This window comes from Natrix helvetica (genome assembly GCF_964273705.1).
Source record: "Natrix helvetica genome assembly, chromosome: 1".
Lineage (NCBI taxonomy): Eukaryota > Metazoa > Chordata > Lepidosauria > Squamata > Natricidae > Natrix > Natrix helvetica.
This window is the reverse complement of record NC_138548.1, coordinates 189681761-189701596: the sequence shown is the minus strand read 5'-3', so window position 1 is coordinate 189701596 and position 19836 is coordinate 189681761. Positions and strand designations below refer to the sequence as shown.

Here is a 19836-nt window from a genome sequence, read left to right as displayed (position 1 = left end):
CAGCAGCTCCTCCAGCATCCCAGCTGGAAGCAGCAGCACAACAGTCGCCGTTACCAGGGGCGAAGGGGTGGCGGTGGCAAGATCGGGCGACCGCCGCCCCTTTGTCCCTTCCCCAACAGCGGCTGTTGCGTTTCCGCTTCCAGACGGAATGCTGGCGGTGGAGCTGCTGGCGAGGAGGCGAGCTACCTGCATAAAGATGCCGCCGAGGGCATGGCAGAATATATCCCGGCTTGAAGTGGCAGCGCTGGGGACTGCTCAGAGACTCATCAGAGCCGCGGGCTGGAGCTGTGCAAAAAGTCTGCTTGGGCTGGGGGGGGGAAGGGAGGGAAGCCTGGGACAGCCATGCTTCCCTCCCTCCCACCCCCGCCCGAGCAGGCTTCTTGCACAGCTCCAGCCCGCGGCTCCAATGAAAATCCACAGTCCGAAGTGCTGCCACTTCCAGGCGGGATATATTATGCCTCGCCCACGCCGCCGCCGTTGCACCCAGATGGAAAGGGAGCCTTCGCGCCCCCCTTTACGGAGCCTCGCGCCCCCCCAGGGGGGCGCGCCCCACTATTTGAGAACCGCTGCTCTAGAGTTTCATTGTAGATGAGAGTGTCATCTAGGTAAACAAGAACTCTCTTATACAGGTGGTTCATGCAGGATCTCAGTTATCAATTGCATGAAGACCCCAGGGGCTCCTTGTAGTCCAAATGGCATTATTCTAAATTGGAAACTGCCTAAGGGGCAGTTAAAAGTGGTTTTCCATTCATCTCCTTCTTTGATCCAGACGAAATGGTATGCCTCTTGGAGATCGAGCTTAGTTAACACCTTTCCTTTCGCTAGGTGGCCCAGCATGTCTTTCATGAGGGGTAAGGGGTTGGTATTGTACACACACAAACAAACACACACACACACACACAGCATTGATCCCTTTGAAGTCAACATACAGTCTCATTCTCCCATCTTTGTTTTTCTTGAATAGTATGGGAGCAACTACTCTTGATTTTGCTGGTTGTATGAAGCCTCTAGCCACGTTAGTGTCAATGTATTCCATTAGTTTTCTCATTTCTTTGGGGGGGTGTCATGGAATACATCTTCAGTTTAGGTAGTTTACCCCCCCTCCATGAATTCAATTGCACAGACTGTGGGCCGGCAGTGGTGGTGATAGAACATTGCATTCTTCCTCACTGAACACTTCGGCCAGGTCCCTATACTCTCTGGGGATCAGAGGAGTTCCAGGGGTCTTTTCTGACAGTGCTGCTATTGCCTCTTTTTGGTCAGTGATGGCTTGTTGTGGGCCAGCCAGTTCATCTGATAAATTTGGAGGTGGTTTGGGGCCTAGCGCTAGTTTGAGTTTCCAGTAGCCACCCTCCCAGGTGATTGTCCAGCAAGGCCCAAGATGACTGACTCTGTCATTTTTGGCACTACTATAAAGCAAATCAGTTCCCAATGTCCAGCTTTAACTCTTCAGCTTTAATGCATCTCCAGCTTTAACTCTTCAGTGACAAGTGTGTCAGGGTGTCCCCCTATCATTAACTTGCTTGAATCAGATAGGAGCTTTCAGCTGTTTTGTTTTAATGCCCAATTTATCCACTGGATGGGCTGATGAGGCAGTGTATACAATCAGAATCTAAAATGGTTTCTATGTCCCAATGGGTCTCTGTCTGGGGCAGTTATTTTTGCTTTAATTTTGAAAGGGCTCAGAGTTCTCACAGGAAGTCGTCTACATTGTCCAACTCTGGAGCTCCCTCATCATGGAGATGGGTAAACCATTCAGACACTTCTTCTAGGTTATCGCCTAAGATGGATACAATGTCCCTGTCACCATGGAACTCATCCCCATAGCGGTCAATGTAGGACCGGGCTCGATTTAGGAAGAAGGCGAGCTTGTCCACACACTCCCATCGAACATCGTCTTGAACAGGGGAGACACCGAAAGCACTGCGACGAGACCAGGCTCCTGGGCTCCACGAAAATCCAACTGGAAAAAACGCTGCCAGGGACCTTCAGGTCAGAACTGTTCTGGAAGAACATGGGTAAAAGAAGAAACATCTCGGTGACCAAAGAGGAACCAGCAGTTTCTTGAAAGGTCCAAGATAAAGTTCTTCAAACTGACAGAAATAACAAGGTGCAAGTGGCCACACAAATGGCCGCTTCAAAATGTTGGACCTGGATAGAAGAGTGATCAACCCAAGGTAAAGAATTTTAAAATTGGACTTAAAGAGACCCCAGAGCGGAAATTAGCAGCTATTTGGCAGACAGGGGATTTAACAGAGGAAAAAAAAGGGCAGAGACTAAAACAGAAAGCCCTAGATTTTTATTCCCAAATTTGGACTTCAAAACATTAAAAACAATAAAAGAATTCAGGGGGGGGGGGAATTCCTTGCTTTCTTTTGTTACCCTTTTCTATTTTTTGTGGATTAAATATGGACTTTGACAGCTTTTGACAGCTAGTGGATTAAAACACATGGCATACTGCGGAAAGGGAGACATCTACTGGTGAGAAGAGGATACTACAAGACTTAATAGAAAATAACAGAGGAAAGTACAGCTCAATACATGATTGTATTGAGATTTACAGTTACATACCAAAAAGAGACAAAGGGGAAGTGGCCCCCCAAAAAGGGAAAATTAAATAGTAAAGGTGGGGTTAAAGAGGAAAGATGGGGGGGGGGGATTGGGGAAAGGTACAAAAACAAGAGAATTAAAAAGAAGTAGAAAGATTGGAAAGAAAAAATATAGAAACTACAAGAACAAGGTAAAAAAGCTAGGGAAATGGTTGCAAAGAAGAGAATATAAGAGAAGTGAAGTTCGTGAGAGACCAAGAGGAAATGGGTGAAAGGATGAAAGAAGGAAAAGGATTTACTAGTAGAATAGAATGAAATTTGTTAAATATAACCAATGGTATATAGCTAATATGTGAGGAAAATAGATTAATACTATTAATCATGAATAATTAATTAAGTGAAATGTTTATTGTACAAAATTGAATTTGAGGATACATGATATTGTGAGTAAAAAAGAGTAATAGATGGAAATGATATGTTAAATTTGATTAACTTGGAGAGGCAATAAGGATATTGTTTATATATTAAGAAATTAAAGTTAAGCTGGAAAATATGAAAAGAAAATAAGATGACTGAAATGTGAAATGAAAATATGATTTAAAATGAACTGTGCATAACAGAAGATGTAAAGGGTGAAAACCCGCACAAGACTTTGTTTATAAAAGAAGTTAAAATATGTAATAAAAAAACAAAAAACATTTTTTTTAAAAAAGAACATTGTCTTGAATGGTGGTGGAGCATTAGTTCGGGTAAGAGGCTGGCAGCGGAGTGGCGGTGGGGTTGGGATCACTGTTCCATTGGTTGATTGTTCTCACTGTCAGAAAATTTCTCCTTATTTCCAGGTTGACTTTCTCCTTGTTCAGTTTCTATCCATTATTCATTGTCTGGACTTCAGGTTCTTTGGAAAATAGCTTGACCCCTTCGTCTCTGTGGCAGCCCCTGAAATATTGGAACACTGCTATCATGTCTCCCGTCGTCCTTCTCTTTACTAAACCAGCCATGCCCATTTCCTGAAAATGTTTTTTGTATGTTTTAGTCTCCAGTCCCCTAATCATCCTGGTTGCTCTTCTCTGCATTTTTCTAGAGTTCCAACATCTTTTTTATAGTGTGGTGACCAAAATTGGATGCAGTACTCTAGGTATTGTCTTACTAAGACTTTATAGAGCGGTATATCTTGACTGTAGCCTTCTGTTAATGCAATTTAATCCAAGAATCCAAGATCCCTCTCACAGTTACTGCTATTAAGCCTGGTTTCATCCAGTCTATATGTATACTTTGGTTTTTCATGCCCAAGTGTAGGACTTTATTTTTCTCTACATTGAATTTCATTTTGTTACATAGGGTCCAGTGTTCAACTCTGTCAAGATCCATCTGGATCTTGAGCCTATCTTCTAGCATGTTAGCTATTCCTGCCAGTTTAGTATCATCTGCAAATTTGGTAAGTTCCCCTTCTATTCCCTCATCTAAGTAGTTTATGAACATATTGAAGAGTACTGGGCATAAGATGGAATCTTGTGGTAACCCACTGCACATGTAGACTACTAGTTGAGTATGGTTTGTCAGCCAGTTGCGAATGTATTTTGTGGTGATGCTATCTATCTCACTTTTTCCTAGCTTGCCAAGAAGTAGGTTGTGGTCTACTTTGTCAAATGCCTTGCTGAAGTCTAAGTATATTATGTCCATAGTATTTCGCTGGTCTACTAATAATTTAGTCACTATATTGAAGAATGAAATAAGATCAGTTTGGCATGATCTGTTTTTAACAAACCCTTGCTGGCTGCTAGCTATTACTTTACTTGTTTCTAGATGTTGGTAGTTTATTTATTATCTTTTCCAGCATCTTCCTGGGTATTGATGTTAGACTGATTGATCTCTAGTTTCCTGGATCTGTTTTTTCCCCTTTTTTGAAGGTGGGAACCACATCGGCTCTTTCCAGTTCCCTGGTGCTCCAGGATTTTTGAAATATGTGATGCAGTTGTTCTGAGATGATATCTGCCAGCTCCTTTAGAACTCTGGGATGTAATCCGCGAGGTCCTGGTGATTTGTATTCATCAAGATCAAACAGATGTTCTCTTACTATTTTTTTGCTTATTTTAAGTTTTATTTCTAGTCTGTCTTTTACAGTTATGTTTTTGCTAGGTTGGGCTATAGTTTCTTTTTGCGTGAAGACCGATACAAAAAATGAGTTATGCAGCTCTGCTTTCTCTCTGTTGCCTGTTACTTCCTTGCTGTCTTCTATATGAAGCTTCATTTGCACATGAGCGGGAGTTAGCTTGCACACACAAAACACTTCCCTCCCCACCACTGCTACTGTCAGTCCTTGAAGCCAGAAAGGTTGGGGACCACTGGTCTAAAGAAATCTTCATGATTTCTACTAAACTGTGTTTAGTAATAACAAACATGTATAATCATTAAAATATGAAATACTATATAAATTTTAAAACATTGGCTTGCCTTTATTGCAACATCACATTCTTTATAACAAATCATTTAACTGAATTCCAAATACAGAGATTAAATAATAATAAAAACTTTTCTTTTTTTTAAAGTGAAGCTATTGCCATTTGATCCTGAAATGAAGTAGTCATAAATGAATAGGAGAAAAATTGCTTATAAAGTTTTATTTAATGAAGTCAAATAAGGTCACTTTTGCTTCCAAGACTATTTTCATCCATGATTTCAAAATTGAACATTTGTTCTGCAGTGGCTTCTGGTTCCAAGTTTTTTATATATATAAGATCTTGATAAGGATATGCTAGGGTTGCTATTCTTTCAGATACAGCCATTACAGGAAATCTGAAAATGACACCCCTTCCCATGTGTTTTGGGGTGATGTCAAGGAATGGAGTGGTCTGCTCCCCTTCCCCAATATATGTGCCAGACATATACAAATGATCTATATCCACACCCTCCTACCCATCCCCCAATTGCTCATATTTTGTAGATTTCTGGAGTTTGTGTTTGGGAAGGAGGGCAGGCCATTTTGCCCTTCAATGTCTCTGCAGGTCCCATGGCCCTATCTCAGAAGTGGACACCATTTTTTGGAATAGCCACAATTCATTGGGGATCCTGAGGAGTAGAGTGACCTGCTGTTCTTCGCAATATAAGCTCCAGAACATTGACAATCTTCCAATGGTAAGTATGTGATAGTCAGTGATGGTGAATATTTTAGACACTGAGTGCCCAAATTGCATGTGCGCATGCCCAAATTGAAAGGTGCACACATGCACAAATGTGCAGACATGTGCGCAAGCACAGCAGAGACCCAAAGACCAGCTGACCAGCGGGAGGCCGGGCATCTCAGCATGTCAAGAGGTAAGATCTTTTTTCTTTCGTGAGCTTCTATTTCGTTGTTTGCAGGGAAACAGAAGTTCACAAAAGAAATGACACGGAGATCTGATCTGAGGCGACAGTGCACGTGCCAGCAAAAAAGGGCTCTGGATGCCACCGCTGGCACACTGCCATAGGTTAACCATTATGGTGATAGATGATAGGGAGTGTGAAGAAGTGTGGAATACAGTAGGGAAATAATCAGACCCAAAGCCTGTGAAGACCTGGTGGGAAGAGATGAGAGGAAGATTGGGGGTGGGGGGAAAGCTTTCCTTTGATCAAGCATAAGGGCAAATCTGCCCAAATGTTATGCATATGACTCTGGGGGTAAATTGTAAGTTGTAACACCTTTAACAACATCAAACAACATCTGCCTGCCCCTGATACTTGATAGAAGAATAAAACTGCCAAATCCAGTCTAAACACCTGCTGACTGCAACCAAAAATAATTATTATTGGTTGGTTGCACAGCCGGAATGCTAAGATTAGATGCAAACAAGCTAGAACAAATGAAAGGAAATAAGCCAAAGAAGAATATGAATATAGAATACTGGATTAAGAAATCATCTGGAGGCAAGGAAAATAAAAAAGACTGGAAATACTAAAGTAACAAATAACTGTCATAGTCAAGAAAAATGGCAGATACAAAGCTCAAGTAAATATGAACTGCATGGGTTTTGGGGAAGAGAAGGACCAGGGGAGGCATGATAGCAGTGTTCCAATATTTGAAGGACTGTCACAGAGAGGGCACCTGAAGGCCATAAGGAATAATGGATGGAAACTGATCAAGAAGAGATTCAACCTAGAAATAAAGAGAACTTTTCTGACAGTGAGAACAACCAATGGAATAGCCTGCCTTCAGAAGTTGTGGCAGCTTCACCACTGGAAGCTTTCAAGAGGAAACTGGACTGTCATTTGTCAGAAATGGTGTAGGGCCGTGATGGCGAACCTATGGCACGCGTGCCACAAGTGGCACGTGGAGCCATTTGTCAGGGCACACGAGGCGCTGCCCTGTCAGCTGACTTCACCTTTTTAAAAGCTATTTTTCCCCTTCCCCAGGCTCAAGAGGCTTTATAGGAGCCTGGGGAGGGCGAAAAGAGCCTCCCCCGCCCCCCCAGAGGCTTCAGGGACCTGAAGCCTTTGGAACGCTTAAAACCACCCTCCAAGCAAACCGGAAGTCACTTCCGGTTTGCTCGGAGGGTGGTTTTAAGCGCTCCGAAGGCTTCAGGGAAGCCTCTGGACAGTCCCTGAAGCCTCCGGAGGGCCTCCGGGGGGTTGGGGGAGGCTCTTTTCACCCTCCCCAGGCTCCTATAAAGCCCCTGGAGCCTGGGGAGGGCGAAAAAAGCATGTAAAAATGGGGGGGTCGCGCATTGTGCGTGCATGCACACGGGGGGGTGTCGCGCGTTGCATTATGGGTGCGGCACGCCCGCACTCGACTCCCCTGCGCTCCCCCCACTTGTGGCACGCAAGCCAAAAAAGGTTCGCCATCACTGGTGTAGGGTCTCCTGCTTGGGCGGGGGGGGGGGGGGTTGGACTAGATGACCTACAAGGTCCCTTCCAATTGTTATTCTGGTCTGCACCCTCTCATTGACAAGCAACTTAAGAACATACTACAAGGAAATGAAACTGAAGATTGGTTAATATATGGCAAAACCTACATGATAATAAAAAAGCCAACAAAAAGGGCAGTACCAGGCAACTACAGGCCAATTACCTGCTTAACAACAACCTTCAAATTGCTAATTAGTGTAGTAGCTGATGCAATTGAAAACAAGTTCTTTCCATGTGAGCTGAAAGGAGAGAGTCCAAGAAGCAAGAGACAAAAGTTCCTAACTAACAAGATGATTTCAAAGTCCAAACTCAGTGACGGAAATACCAAAAAGGAGATTAATACTTGGATAATTCCAGTCATTAAATATCAGTTGGAATAGCAGACTGGACTCAAGATGAACTAGAAGCCATGCTCCTACATTCTTACAATGATGTTGATAGACTATTTACTAAGGACCATAGGCAGAGATCGGTTCCTACTGGTACAGCCCAATTCGGCCAAACCAGTAGTGGTATGCCAGTTTGAACTGGCAGTGACCCAAGCTGGCCATGCCCCCGAACCGGTTCCCCGGTCGCTGCCATCGACATCTTTTTTGGGAGTTCTGTGCATGCGTAGAACAATTTCCATTAAAATGTGCATGCGTGTTCACGAAGCGCGTTCACAAGCTAACCGGCAATAATGCCAGCTAGAACCATAGGTGGGTTCAGAAAGTTGCAAGTATACCATTTTCTTGCCAATGAAGAAAGAAGGACATTAGAAAAATATCTGAAGGATAGTGAAGAAAATACACTGAAGCCAGTATACCACAAAAACTTACTGAATATCAAAGTGATCTATAAGAAAAACCAAATGAAGAATAGAAGAGATATGACAAGGCAAAATATTACATAGCCAGTACATTAAAAAAAAATATCAGGCAAAGTACACAACAAGATCTGGCAATATCTAAGAGCATGGAAGTTGAAGAATAGAGGGGCTAATGATGTCTGTGCAAGACCAACCCTTAAGAACAAATACATACAAAGCCAGAATTGAGAAGACAGCAACAGACAGCAAATGCCATCTTTGCAAAGAACTGAAGACATAGTGGACTATCTGGTTGTATGCTGCAAGAAGTTGGTGCACACTGATTATGTGACAACAATAATGGTGTATTGGAAGATCTGCAAAAAATACTACTGTGTTTCTCTGAAAATAAGACCCTTTTGGGATCTCCAAAATAAGCACTAGGACTTATTTTCAGGGAAACACGATTTCAGGGTGATCAGCCTGGCTGGGCGACCCACCCTTGTGCACATGCACAAGAGGTGGCAAGCACATGGGGACTGAATCTGTATCCGGAAGCAACTGCAGCCCACCAGTCCCTTGGTTGACTCACTCTGGGGCTGTGGAGCCCATGAACCGCAGGTGAGTTTAGTTCCTGTCCAAGCAGCAGATGGAGGCAGAGGTGTAGGTGATCCAGACGTGCTGCGCAGGCCGCAAAAAAGCCGAGAGTCAGTGGGCCAGAGTGGGCAGGCAGCCATGGACTGACTCAGCTTTCCTGCAGCCCATGTGACACGTCCAAATCTCCTGCCTCCCCTCCCCATGAATCTGCTTCCATCTGCTGCTTGGACAGGAAATCAAGCCACCTGCGCTGTATGGCTATGGCTGCTGCCGGACACTGTTGGTCCGTGTACGCTTGCCATCTCCTATGCTGGCCATGCCCACCCCCTTCACTAGGTTTTATTTTTGGGGTATGGCTTATATTAGGTGCACACTTAAAAACCAGTCTAGGGTTATTTTCGGTACCTGCCTTTAAACAAGAACGGAGGGGACACAAAATAAGCAATAAAGGAAAATGAAGAAGCTAAATTGCTCTGCACTTTAGTATTAAAACAGACAAGTACCTGTAACATGACACCCTAGATTTAACAATTGTAGGTAAGAAAGTCAAACAACTTTGAATAGTGCACATGGTAGTACCTGGCGACACCAGAATAGAAGAGAAAGAACTAAAAAAAGTCACAAAAACAACTCCAAATAGAAGTAGAATGGCTATAGCATCAGAAGTAAGGTAGTACCAATAGTAATAGGCTCCTTCAGTGCAATTTTTAAACTTTCAAAACATTTGGAGCGCTACTTGAATCCCCAAGGGCATAATCACCACCAGTCAATTGCAAAAGGCAACTTTACTGGGAACAGCTTACAGTGGGGCAAAAAAGTATTTAGTCAGCCATCAATTGTGCAAGTTCTCCCACTTAAAAAGATGAGAGAGGCCTGTAATTGTCATCAGAGGTAGACCTCAACTATGAGAGACAAAATGAAAAAACATCCAGACAATCACATTGGCTGATTTGGAAAGAATTTATTTGCAAATTATGGTGGAAAATAAGTATTTGGTCACCTACAAACAAGCAAGATTTCTGGCTCTCACAGACCTGTACCTTCTTCTTTAATAGGCTCCTCTGTCCTGCACTCATTACCTGTATCAATGGCACCTGTTTGAACTTGTTATTAGTATACAAGACACCTGTCCACAACCTCAAACAATCACACTCCAAACTTTCACTATGGTGAAGACCAAAGAGCTGTCAAAGGACACCAAAACAAAATTGTAGACCTGCACCAGGCTCGGAAGACTAAATCTGCAATAGGCAAGCAGCTTGGTGTGAACAAATCAACTGTGGGAGCAATAATTAGAAAATGGAAGACATATAAGACCACTGATAATCTCCCTTGATCTGGGGCTCCACGCAGTATCTCACCCTGTAGGGTCAAAATGATCACAACAACGGTGAGCAAAAATCCCAGGACCACATGGGGGGACCTAGTGAATGACCTGCAGAGAGCTGGGACCAACATAACAAAGGCTACCATCAGTAACACACTACGCCGCCAGGGACTCAGATCCTGCAATGCCAGACGTGTCCCCCTGCTTAAGCCAGGACATGTCCGGGCCCGTCTGAAGTTTGCTAGAGAGCATTTGGATGATCCAGAAGAGGATTGGGAGAATATCACATGGTCAGATGAAACCAAAATACAACTGTTTGGTAGAAACACAACTCGTCGTGTTTGGAGGAGAGAGAATGCTGAGTTGCATCCAAAGAGCACCATACCTACTGTGAAGCATGGGGGTGGCAACATCATGCTTTGGGGCTGTTTCTCTGCAAAGGGACCAGGACAACTGATCCGTGTACACGACAAAATGAATGGGGCCATGTATCGTGAGATTTTGAGTGCAAACCTCCTTCCATCAGCAATGGCATTGAAGTTGAAACATGGCTGGGTCTTTCAACATGACAATGATCCCTAACATTCCGCCCGGGCAACGAAGGAGTGGCTCCGTAAGAAGCATTTCAAGGTCCTGGAGTGGCCTAGCCAGTCTCCAGATCTCAACCCCATAGAAAACCTTTGTTTCCATGTTGCCCAGCGACAGCCCCAAAACATCATTGCTCTAGAGGAGATCTGCATGGAGGAATGGGCCAACATACCAGCAACAGTGTGTGCCAACCTTGTGGAGACTTACAGGTAACATTTGATCTCTGTCATTGCCAACAAAGGATATATAACAAAGTATTGAGATGAACTTTTGATATTGACCAAATATTTATTTTCCCCCATAATTTGCAAATAAATTCTTTCCAAATCAGCCAATGTGATTGTCTGGATTTGTTTTCTCATTTTGTCTCTCATGGTTGAGGTCTACCTATGATGCCAATTACAGGCCTCTCTCATCTTTTTAAGTGGGAGAACTTGCACAATTGGTGTTTGACTAAATACTTTTTTGCCCCACTGTACATCTGTGACAATACCTTTGACACCCTCCAACATCTTCTATCCCATGTCCTGGAAAGGGCTCAACAGTGGACAAAAATGCCAAATCAAATCTAAAGATCTGACTGACTATATGACAAATAATTTTATTTATGTCTTTGAGTCATTGTTGATTCCTACAACTACCTGGAGAAGCCCTGCAGTTTTTTTGGCAAGGTTTGCCTTGCTTACTTCCTAGGACTGAAATTGAGTGACTGACTCAAGGTCACCCAATTGGCTTCGTGCCTAAGGCAGGACTAGTTCAGGTAATCCTTGATTTACGACCACAATTGAGCCCAAAACTTATGTTCTTAAGTGAGACATTTGTTAAGTGACCTTTGCCTCATTTCATGACTTTCTCACCACAGTTGTTAAGTGAATCACTGCAGTTAGTTGAACAGCTGTTAATTGAATCTGGCTTCCACATTGACTTTGTCTGTCAGAAGGTTGCAAAAGGTGAGCATATGACCCCTAGACACCGCAACCATCATAAATATGAACCAGTTGCCAAGCATCTGAATTTTGATCATTAACCATGGGGATGCTGCAATAGTCATAAGTGTGAAAAATGGTCACAAGTCACTTTTTTCAGGGCTGTTATAACTTTGAATAGTCACTAAATGAATTGTTGTAAATTGAGGACTACCTGTACTCAGTCTCCCAGTTTCTATCCTGGTATCTTAATCACTACACCAAACTGACTCTCTTCACAAATTATAGACCACAAGAAACACTAATTTTCATTTTATCTTTTAAAATTCATAAACATAAATAATTTCATATGCAGGATATTTGATGCCCAACTATTTTAGGAATGTGTCAACTTTCAATACAAATGCATATCTGCTGGACTACTGGATGTGAAATATGCAAATTATACTTAAAGAACCAATTATTTCCTGTGCTTTAAATAAGAAAAAATAGTCTTACAAGAAGAAATCTTAAACTGGAAACATGCATTTTCATAATTTCTGAATAAATTACTTCCCACTAAGAAGTACTTACTAGCATATAACATCAATAGTTTCAGATATCTGGAGAGGAACTGGGCAATGTTTGAACATGATGATTAAACAAAACAATTCTTTTGGTTCAGCATGAACACAATGCACTAAGTGATAAATTTAAAGTTTTTGAAATATTATTAAAAATGTATATATATGTATGCATGTATGTATATATATTTGTATGTGCGTGTGTGTGTGTATATATATATATATATATATATATATATATATATATATATATATACATACATACATACATACATACATACATACATACATACACACACACACATACATTAATATAATATAATATAGTAATGTAATGTAATGTAATGTAATGTAATATAATATAATATAGTATAGTATAGTAATGTAATATAATATAATATAATATAATATAATATAATATAATATAATATAATATAATATAATATAATATAATAATATAATATAATATAATATAATATAATATAATATAATATAATATAATATAATATAATATAATATAATATAATATAATATAATATAATATAATATAATATAATATAATATAATATAATATAATATAATATAATAATATAATATAATATAATATAATATAATATAATATATATGGACCTTTTTTCCTTTGTTAAAATCTATGTGCTGGTATAGTCACACAAAAATTACCATTTGCACTATAAGATGCACTTTTCCCCTGCAAAAAGTAGGTGGAAATGTCTGTGCCTCTTATAGAGTGAATTGCCGCTGAATGACAGCGGTGGCAATAGGTGGCAGTGAATGACAGCGATAGGCAGCAGTGATGGGCAGTGACAAATGGCAGTGACAATCGCCGCTGCCTAGAACAGCTGATTGGCAATATTCCAGGAGGCCGATCCAACCACCAATCAGCTGCTCAGCAGCAAAGGCTCCAGTGTTCCTCGGCAGGGCCAGCTCAGCTCGGTTGACTGGTGGTGCACACAACAGAGCGGAACCCTGATGAGCCATGTGCTGGGGCTGCAATAATGTGTTGAAGCTGACCAGGCTGTTTGCTGTTTGCTGCAAGGACACTAGCCAGATGAATACCAGATGGATCCTGGAAGGCAGATTTTTTTTCTTATTTTCCTCCTCTAAAGCTAATGTGCATTTTATGGTCCAGTGCGTTTTATAGTGCGAAAAATACGGTACTTTCTGAACAAATTAAGATGAGGAAATTAGAAATACTACTTATAGGAAAGGCAAAATGCCAAGCTTAGATAAATTCTTTAAGGTGCACACAGATACATTGATTCCTAAACTTTAAGATTTTTTTTAGTTTGTGTTTAAATCTAGAGTTGGTTTTCTTTATGAACAAATATTTCTTTAATTCTTAAAGGATCCAAAATTATATATATTAGACAAATTACAAAACTCTTTGATTAATGAATAAAACAAGGTTGATGAGTCCCTGTTGATTTTACTCCGCTGGTCATTGCCAACTATAAGAAGCAGCACTCATCTCCATTGCTGGCCATTGAGCCAGCGCTATCCATAGACATTTCTGTCATGTGACCATTATGGAGCGCTGTTACCTTCCCACCAAAGTGGTGCCTTTTTATCTACTTTCATTTGCATGTTTTCAAATCATTGTGATGATTATGGCGTACAGCTCATGAAAATCCCAAATCCACCATCTCAAAAATTAGAATATTACATGCAATCAATAAAACAAGGATTGTACATAGAACAATATCGGATCTCTGAAAAGTATAAGCATGCATATGTAAGTACTTGGTTTGGCCCCCTTTTACAGCAATTACTGCCTCAATGCGGCGTGGCATGGAAGCTATCAGCCTGTGGCACTGCTGAAGTGTTATGGAAGACCAGGATGCTTCAATAGCGGCCTTCAGCTCTTCTGCATTGTTCGGTCTCATGTCTCTCATCTTTCTCTTGGCAATGCCCCATAGATTGTCTATGGGTTTCAGGTCAGGCGAGTTTGCTGGCCAATCAAGCACAGTAATCCCACAGTCATTGAACCAGGTTTTGGTGTTTTTGGCAGTGTGGGCAGCTGGAAAATGAAGTTAGCATCCTCATAAAGCTCGTCTGCGGAAGGAAGCATGAAGTGCTCCAAAATCTCCTGGTAGACGGCTGCGTTGACCCTGGTCTTAATGAAGCACAGTGGTCCAAAGTCCTGTTGCTCAGTGATCCAAAGTCCTCTTTTCTGATGAGAGCAACTTTTACATCTCATTTGGAAACCAAGGACCCAGAGTATGGAGGAAGAATGGAGAGGCCAATCAAGCACAGTAATCCCACGGTCATTGAACCAGTTTTTGGTTCTTTTGGCAAAAGTTGCTCTCATCAGAAAAGAGGACGTTTTCATGAGCTGTATGCCATAATCATCACAATTATGACAAATCACGGCTTGAACTATCTTGCTTTGCATGTAGTGAGTCTTATCTCATATATTAGTTTCACCTTTTAAGTTGCATTATTGAAATAAATGAACTTTTGCACGATATTCTAATTTTTCGAATTTCACCTGTATGTTTGGTGAGCTTCATCTAATGCCTTATGAGTAATGGGTCAGTTGAACTGGAGTTGTTCAATCCATTCTGCCAGGCAAGGATTTTGTGGCTTCTCCTGGGCCAGTTCGGGAAGGGTACAAAGTCCTTACCAGAAACCACATTGAATGGGGTGAAACCCGTGTTACTATGTATGGCATTATTACTGTATATGCAACCTCTGCAAATGGCAGTAAGTCGGCCCAGTTATTTTGCTGATAGTTTATGTAGTACCTGAGGTACTGTTCTAGAACCGAATTAGCACATTCACAAGCTCCATTAGTTTGCGGGTGGTTGGTGGAACTTAGACCTTGGGCGGAGCATAACAATTCCCTCCAAACAACTCCCTCCAAAAGTGGGAGGTGAACTGGACCCCCTGTCCGAAATAACAACACATAACACAATCACTTACTTTTTTTCCCCACACCTAAACAGATAATTTGCTGTAGTTAACTGGTAAGCTGATAGTAGGGTATATAGCAGTGATGGCTAACCTTTTTCTCATCATGTGCCAAAAGCAAGGGGAGTGTAGGGGGGTCATGCATGGGCATGCCCACACCCTAATTCTATGTGTGTGACCTCTGAGCACATTTGTGCATAACCTCGGTGCATATGTGTGCAACCTCCACGCACATGTGTGCACAACCCCTCTGTGCGCATGCATACATGATCCCTGCTTTTGCTGCGCGATGGACCCGTTTTTCGCCCTCCCCAGGCTCCAGAGGCTTTCTAGGAGCTTGGGGAGGGCAAAAATGGCCTCCCCTGCCCCCAGAGGCTTCAGAGGGAGAAGAACGGGCAAAAATGAAGGTCAAAGTCAGCTGGCCAGCGCTGGAGCTGACAGGGCAATGCCTCACGTGCCCTAACAAATGGCTCCACGTGCCATCACAGATATATAGAATGGTTTCTCACTGATGGAAAAAGGTGTGTCTGTGGAACTGGCAAAGAAAACAGACTCAAAACAAAATGTCATGGGAGGGAAGCAGAATTGGAGAAGGAGGGGAGTGGATGACAACTTAAGAGGGATGTAAAAAGTCTGCGTCAACTTCAAAATGGATTGGGCCTGTCACAGCTTTTTTCTCCATTTCACAGGTGACATGGGGGAGGGAAATTGTCCTAATTGATCAATGTAACCTGTGACAAAGAGCGATGGAGCTGTTTAATCTTTAATTATACTAAAAGTGCAGGAAATAGCCAGAGCTGGTTTGCATTTCAAATGTGTTGAAATAAAGCAGTTCTTTGAGAAAGCTGAAAGTTTATGGATTTGTTGGGTTCATTACTCAGAATGTTGACAGTCAGAAGTCTTTTTTTGAAGTGGACCAGGTTATCAGAGAAAACAACCTTCTTCCAGTCCCAGAAAGAAAACCACTGCTGATTTGAAAGAGGTAAAACTGACCAATAGTTTTGCCTTGACTTATCTCTAAATAAAAAGTAGTGGGACCACCATTATATTATATTTAGGTAGAGTATTTAAAAATAGAGATATGTGCATATATTATGCCAACATTACAATTTGCAAATTTAGTAGAAAGGTTTCTACTCAGACTGTTATATTTCTCATTCAAATGAAGCAGAGTGTAAGCACCTGCTTCTCCTCTCTCTTCAAAAAAGCAGAACTCTTAAAACAGGCATTATTTCAAAAGGAAACTTTTATTGAGAGAAAGTGATAGCAAGTAAAGCAAGGCAGGATCTGGAGTTCCCGTTTGGAATACGTTTAGGTTAAACATTGCAGAACACCCCTTCCCTATGTCCAGTCCGAGGTAAGCCAATCCACAGGTGCGAAGTTGTTGTGAGAACTCAAGTTGAGAAAGTGATAAGCTGTTTTCAGGCACTGCGTTGCCCATTCTTTTGAAGCGGAGACGAAACAAATGGTCGCAGGCCAATCCCTCCCCCTCCCTTTCCCAAGCGGGTACATCAAAGTGACAGGAAGACTAGAAACAGGAAAGAGGTTGTAAAAGGGCATCCTGGACCCCCTCCCTGCCAAAATGGCAGTGTCCCGATAGGGATCTAAGGGACCTGACATAGAGAATGGAATGTGGCTATACAACTGTAAACAATTTTTGTAAAGGAAAACTGAAAACTGAAAGTAAATGCTGCATCTCAACCAGCTCACAATACCCCCTTCCAATTTCCCAGGCACTAAATGGGGCAGTCCTGAAGATCCAAAAGAAAAAATGGGCTCCAGGGCTGATAGTGAATACACTTTTCCCATTGATTTTTCTTGTTGAAAGCCATCTGGGAAGGTCTCAAATGGTGATCACATGATCCTGGGGCACTGCAGCTGTTGTAAATATCTGCCTAAATTTTGATTACATGTCCATGAAAATCCTGCAATGGTCATGAAGGCAAGGATTGGTCATAAGTCACTTTTTTCAATGCTATTGTAACTTCCAATAGTCAAACTAAAAGAAGATCCTCAAAACAAGTAGTTCTTCAGGCCTTTCAAATTGAGGATCAATGTCAGGACTGCCATCATTCACTTGAGCTTTGCCTTCATTAGCTGTCAGTCTGCCATGGACTATGGGCAGAGCGAGCTGAACAGGAGGGCGTTGAAGTTAATCAAGGACTTTTGGCATGCAAACTTCAGTTCTGGCTTTTGCTATACTGTAATCCACTTGGCTTTTAGTAAAAGTATATCTTTCACTACAAATGGAATCGAGAGTCGGTCTTGACTAAAGGACCATGTTGGGGCAGATCTGACAATATTCTAAGAAGAAAATTAAGGATCTTGAAAAGAATCACTGACTATATGCGCTGTTAGGGATGTAACCCTAGGCTTGGCTTGGCAATGTATATAAGCTATGATTATTTTACTGTTACTTTAAATGTTAGAGAAATGTAATCGGCTTGTTACCTCAAGCAGCCATAAGAGGGAGCCAGAATGGTTGTTAGATCTCTCTCTGTTTTGTTAGAAGCTGGTTGGTGTATACTGGGGTATTGTGGTTTGCTACTGTTTAGCTATACATTGTGTGTTAAACTGAGAATATTGATAACTGACTGACTGAACCGTGTATGACCTGGACTGTAAACTGAACTCTGAATACTTCTATATTTCTACATAGTAAATTACTATATTTTTATACTATTCAGTGTCTCTGTATGATGGTTTGTGTGTGTTCTTCCATATCACTCTCATTATGCTTCTCTGCATACTTGCTCTTCTAACGGGGAGTTTAATTACTTAATATACGCAACACCATTGAATTTGGGTTCCTCAGCCAAGGTCTCAGCTATCCACCTAGGTAAATGTATACCAATCATGATCCCAGAAATTGCTGCACCAATACACAAGGTATGGGAATTAGAGAGAGAATTTGAAATTCTAACAAGAGGACAAATGTAGTGCCATAAGCACTACTTAAAGCTGGTTGTGTGTGTGAGAGAGATAGAGCGAGAGGGAGGAAAGGAGGGATTGGGATTAGGATTAGGATTATTGAAGAGTATTTGCCTGTTTGGAAATTTAGGAATTAAAACATGGAAAGCCCCTGGAGACGTGTTTGGGTGAGAACAAAAAGGGAGAAAAAGAAACATTATGGTTTGTAATAAACTCTTATAATATCCTTTTATTTGTCTCTCCTTTCATTTGCTCTGATATCTAGATATGTCAAAACTGGGCCATCTGGAAATTTTAGGTTCAGTTTCTATAAATGTTGGCTGCAGCTTTTGAAGCTCTTAAAAGTTAATTTAATTAGCATTTTTTCCTACTATTCTTGTAATAGTAAGAAATGAAAAATAGAATATCCTATGTTGATCTTCTTGGATATGATAAGAGTTAATATTCAAGTCTATAGCCACTTACTTGGTTGGTTATGTAGATTTATTTTGTTGGTTATGTAGATTAATTTCAAGCTGACAAATAAATGGTGTTATATCATGTTGACATGGCCACAATTAGGACCAGAACTTCTTTTTCTAAGCTAGGCAGTTGTTAAGTGAGTTGCCTGACTTTTTTTGCCATAGTTGTTAAGCAAATCACTGCAGTTGTTAAGTAATGCACATGGGTTAGGAAGGGAATCTAGCTTTCTCCATTTACTTTGCTAGTCAGAAGCCAGTGAGGAAGTTACAAATAGCAATCACACTGGGATGCTATAACTGTCATAAATACATGCTGGTTGCCAAGTGCCTGACTTGCGATTAAGTGATGGTTGGAATACTATGACAGCCATAAATGTAAGGATTGGCTGCACATCACTTGAATGTCCAATGCATTAGAATTTTAAATGGTCACTAACTGAAAGGTTGTAAGTCAAGAATTATGATTCTTTGAATATATCTTCAAATGAAGCAGTTCATGGACTTGCCACCTTATTGTCAAATTAAGTTTTCTTTTTTCTTATTCACTCTAGGTTGAAGAAAGGTCTGAAAAAGACTTTGAAAAGGTAAGCAATATGTGGTAAGATTGAGTGTATATTATTAACATGTACTATTTTATATTACTAATTCTCAGTATCCTGATAACACCAATTCAACTGAATGATCTCATGTGCTAAAAACCTATGTTTCTTTGACCTAAAATGGAATAAAGTATTTTTCTGACTGAGACTGCCAATGGAAAAGTACAAATAGCAATATACTCATTCGTAATTGTCCTCTACAAGAAAAGAAGTAAAGCTGTGGAAGCTTGAAATAAATTCCTTGCTTCATCAAATAGTTGGTGTGATAATTCCAAGCTGGGTATGTTCCATGTTGCATTACAACTCTTTGGCAATAATTCAGAACATAACCAAATGCGAAATGTTTTGAATGTTCCATTGTACAGAATAATAGAAATTTGAAAAAAAGCATACTGTCTCAGTCAACTTAGACCCAGCGGCAGCTGCCTCTGATATATGCTTAAATGACTTCAGCTCCTTCTCAAATCTCTCACCTAGTCCAAGCCAGTAGTATCAAAGATGAAAATAGTTGTTGATATTTTACTCGTGTTGAACCCCCTACCCCACCCCAACCCCCTCCAAAAGCTTAATCATAAAGCATATTAGTCAAAGGGCTCAAACCTTGCACAATACATGAAGCAACAGTCCTCAAAAGAGCATAATTTCAATTTGGATCAAAACAAGGGAGTAAGGTAAAATATAGTTCTTAGAAAACAG

General features: G+C 41.1%; 1 protein-coding gene across 8 annotated transcripts in view; it reads left to right on the top strand.

Moving 5' to 3' along the window:
• LRRFIP1 (LRR binding FLII interacting protein 1) overlaps positions 1 to 19836 on the top strand; it is a 162520-nt gene that overhangs the window by 34013 nt on the left and 108671 nt on the right. For all 8 annotated transcript variants that reach the window (XM_081938312.1, XM_081938313.1, XM_081938311.1 and 5 more), the window contains exon 3: positions 19093 to 19125. In XM_081938312.1, the coding sequence (XP_081794438.1) occupies positions 19093 to 19125 (33 nt within the window). The remainder of the gene's footprint in view (positions 1 to 19092; positions 19126 to 19836) is intronic.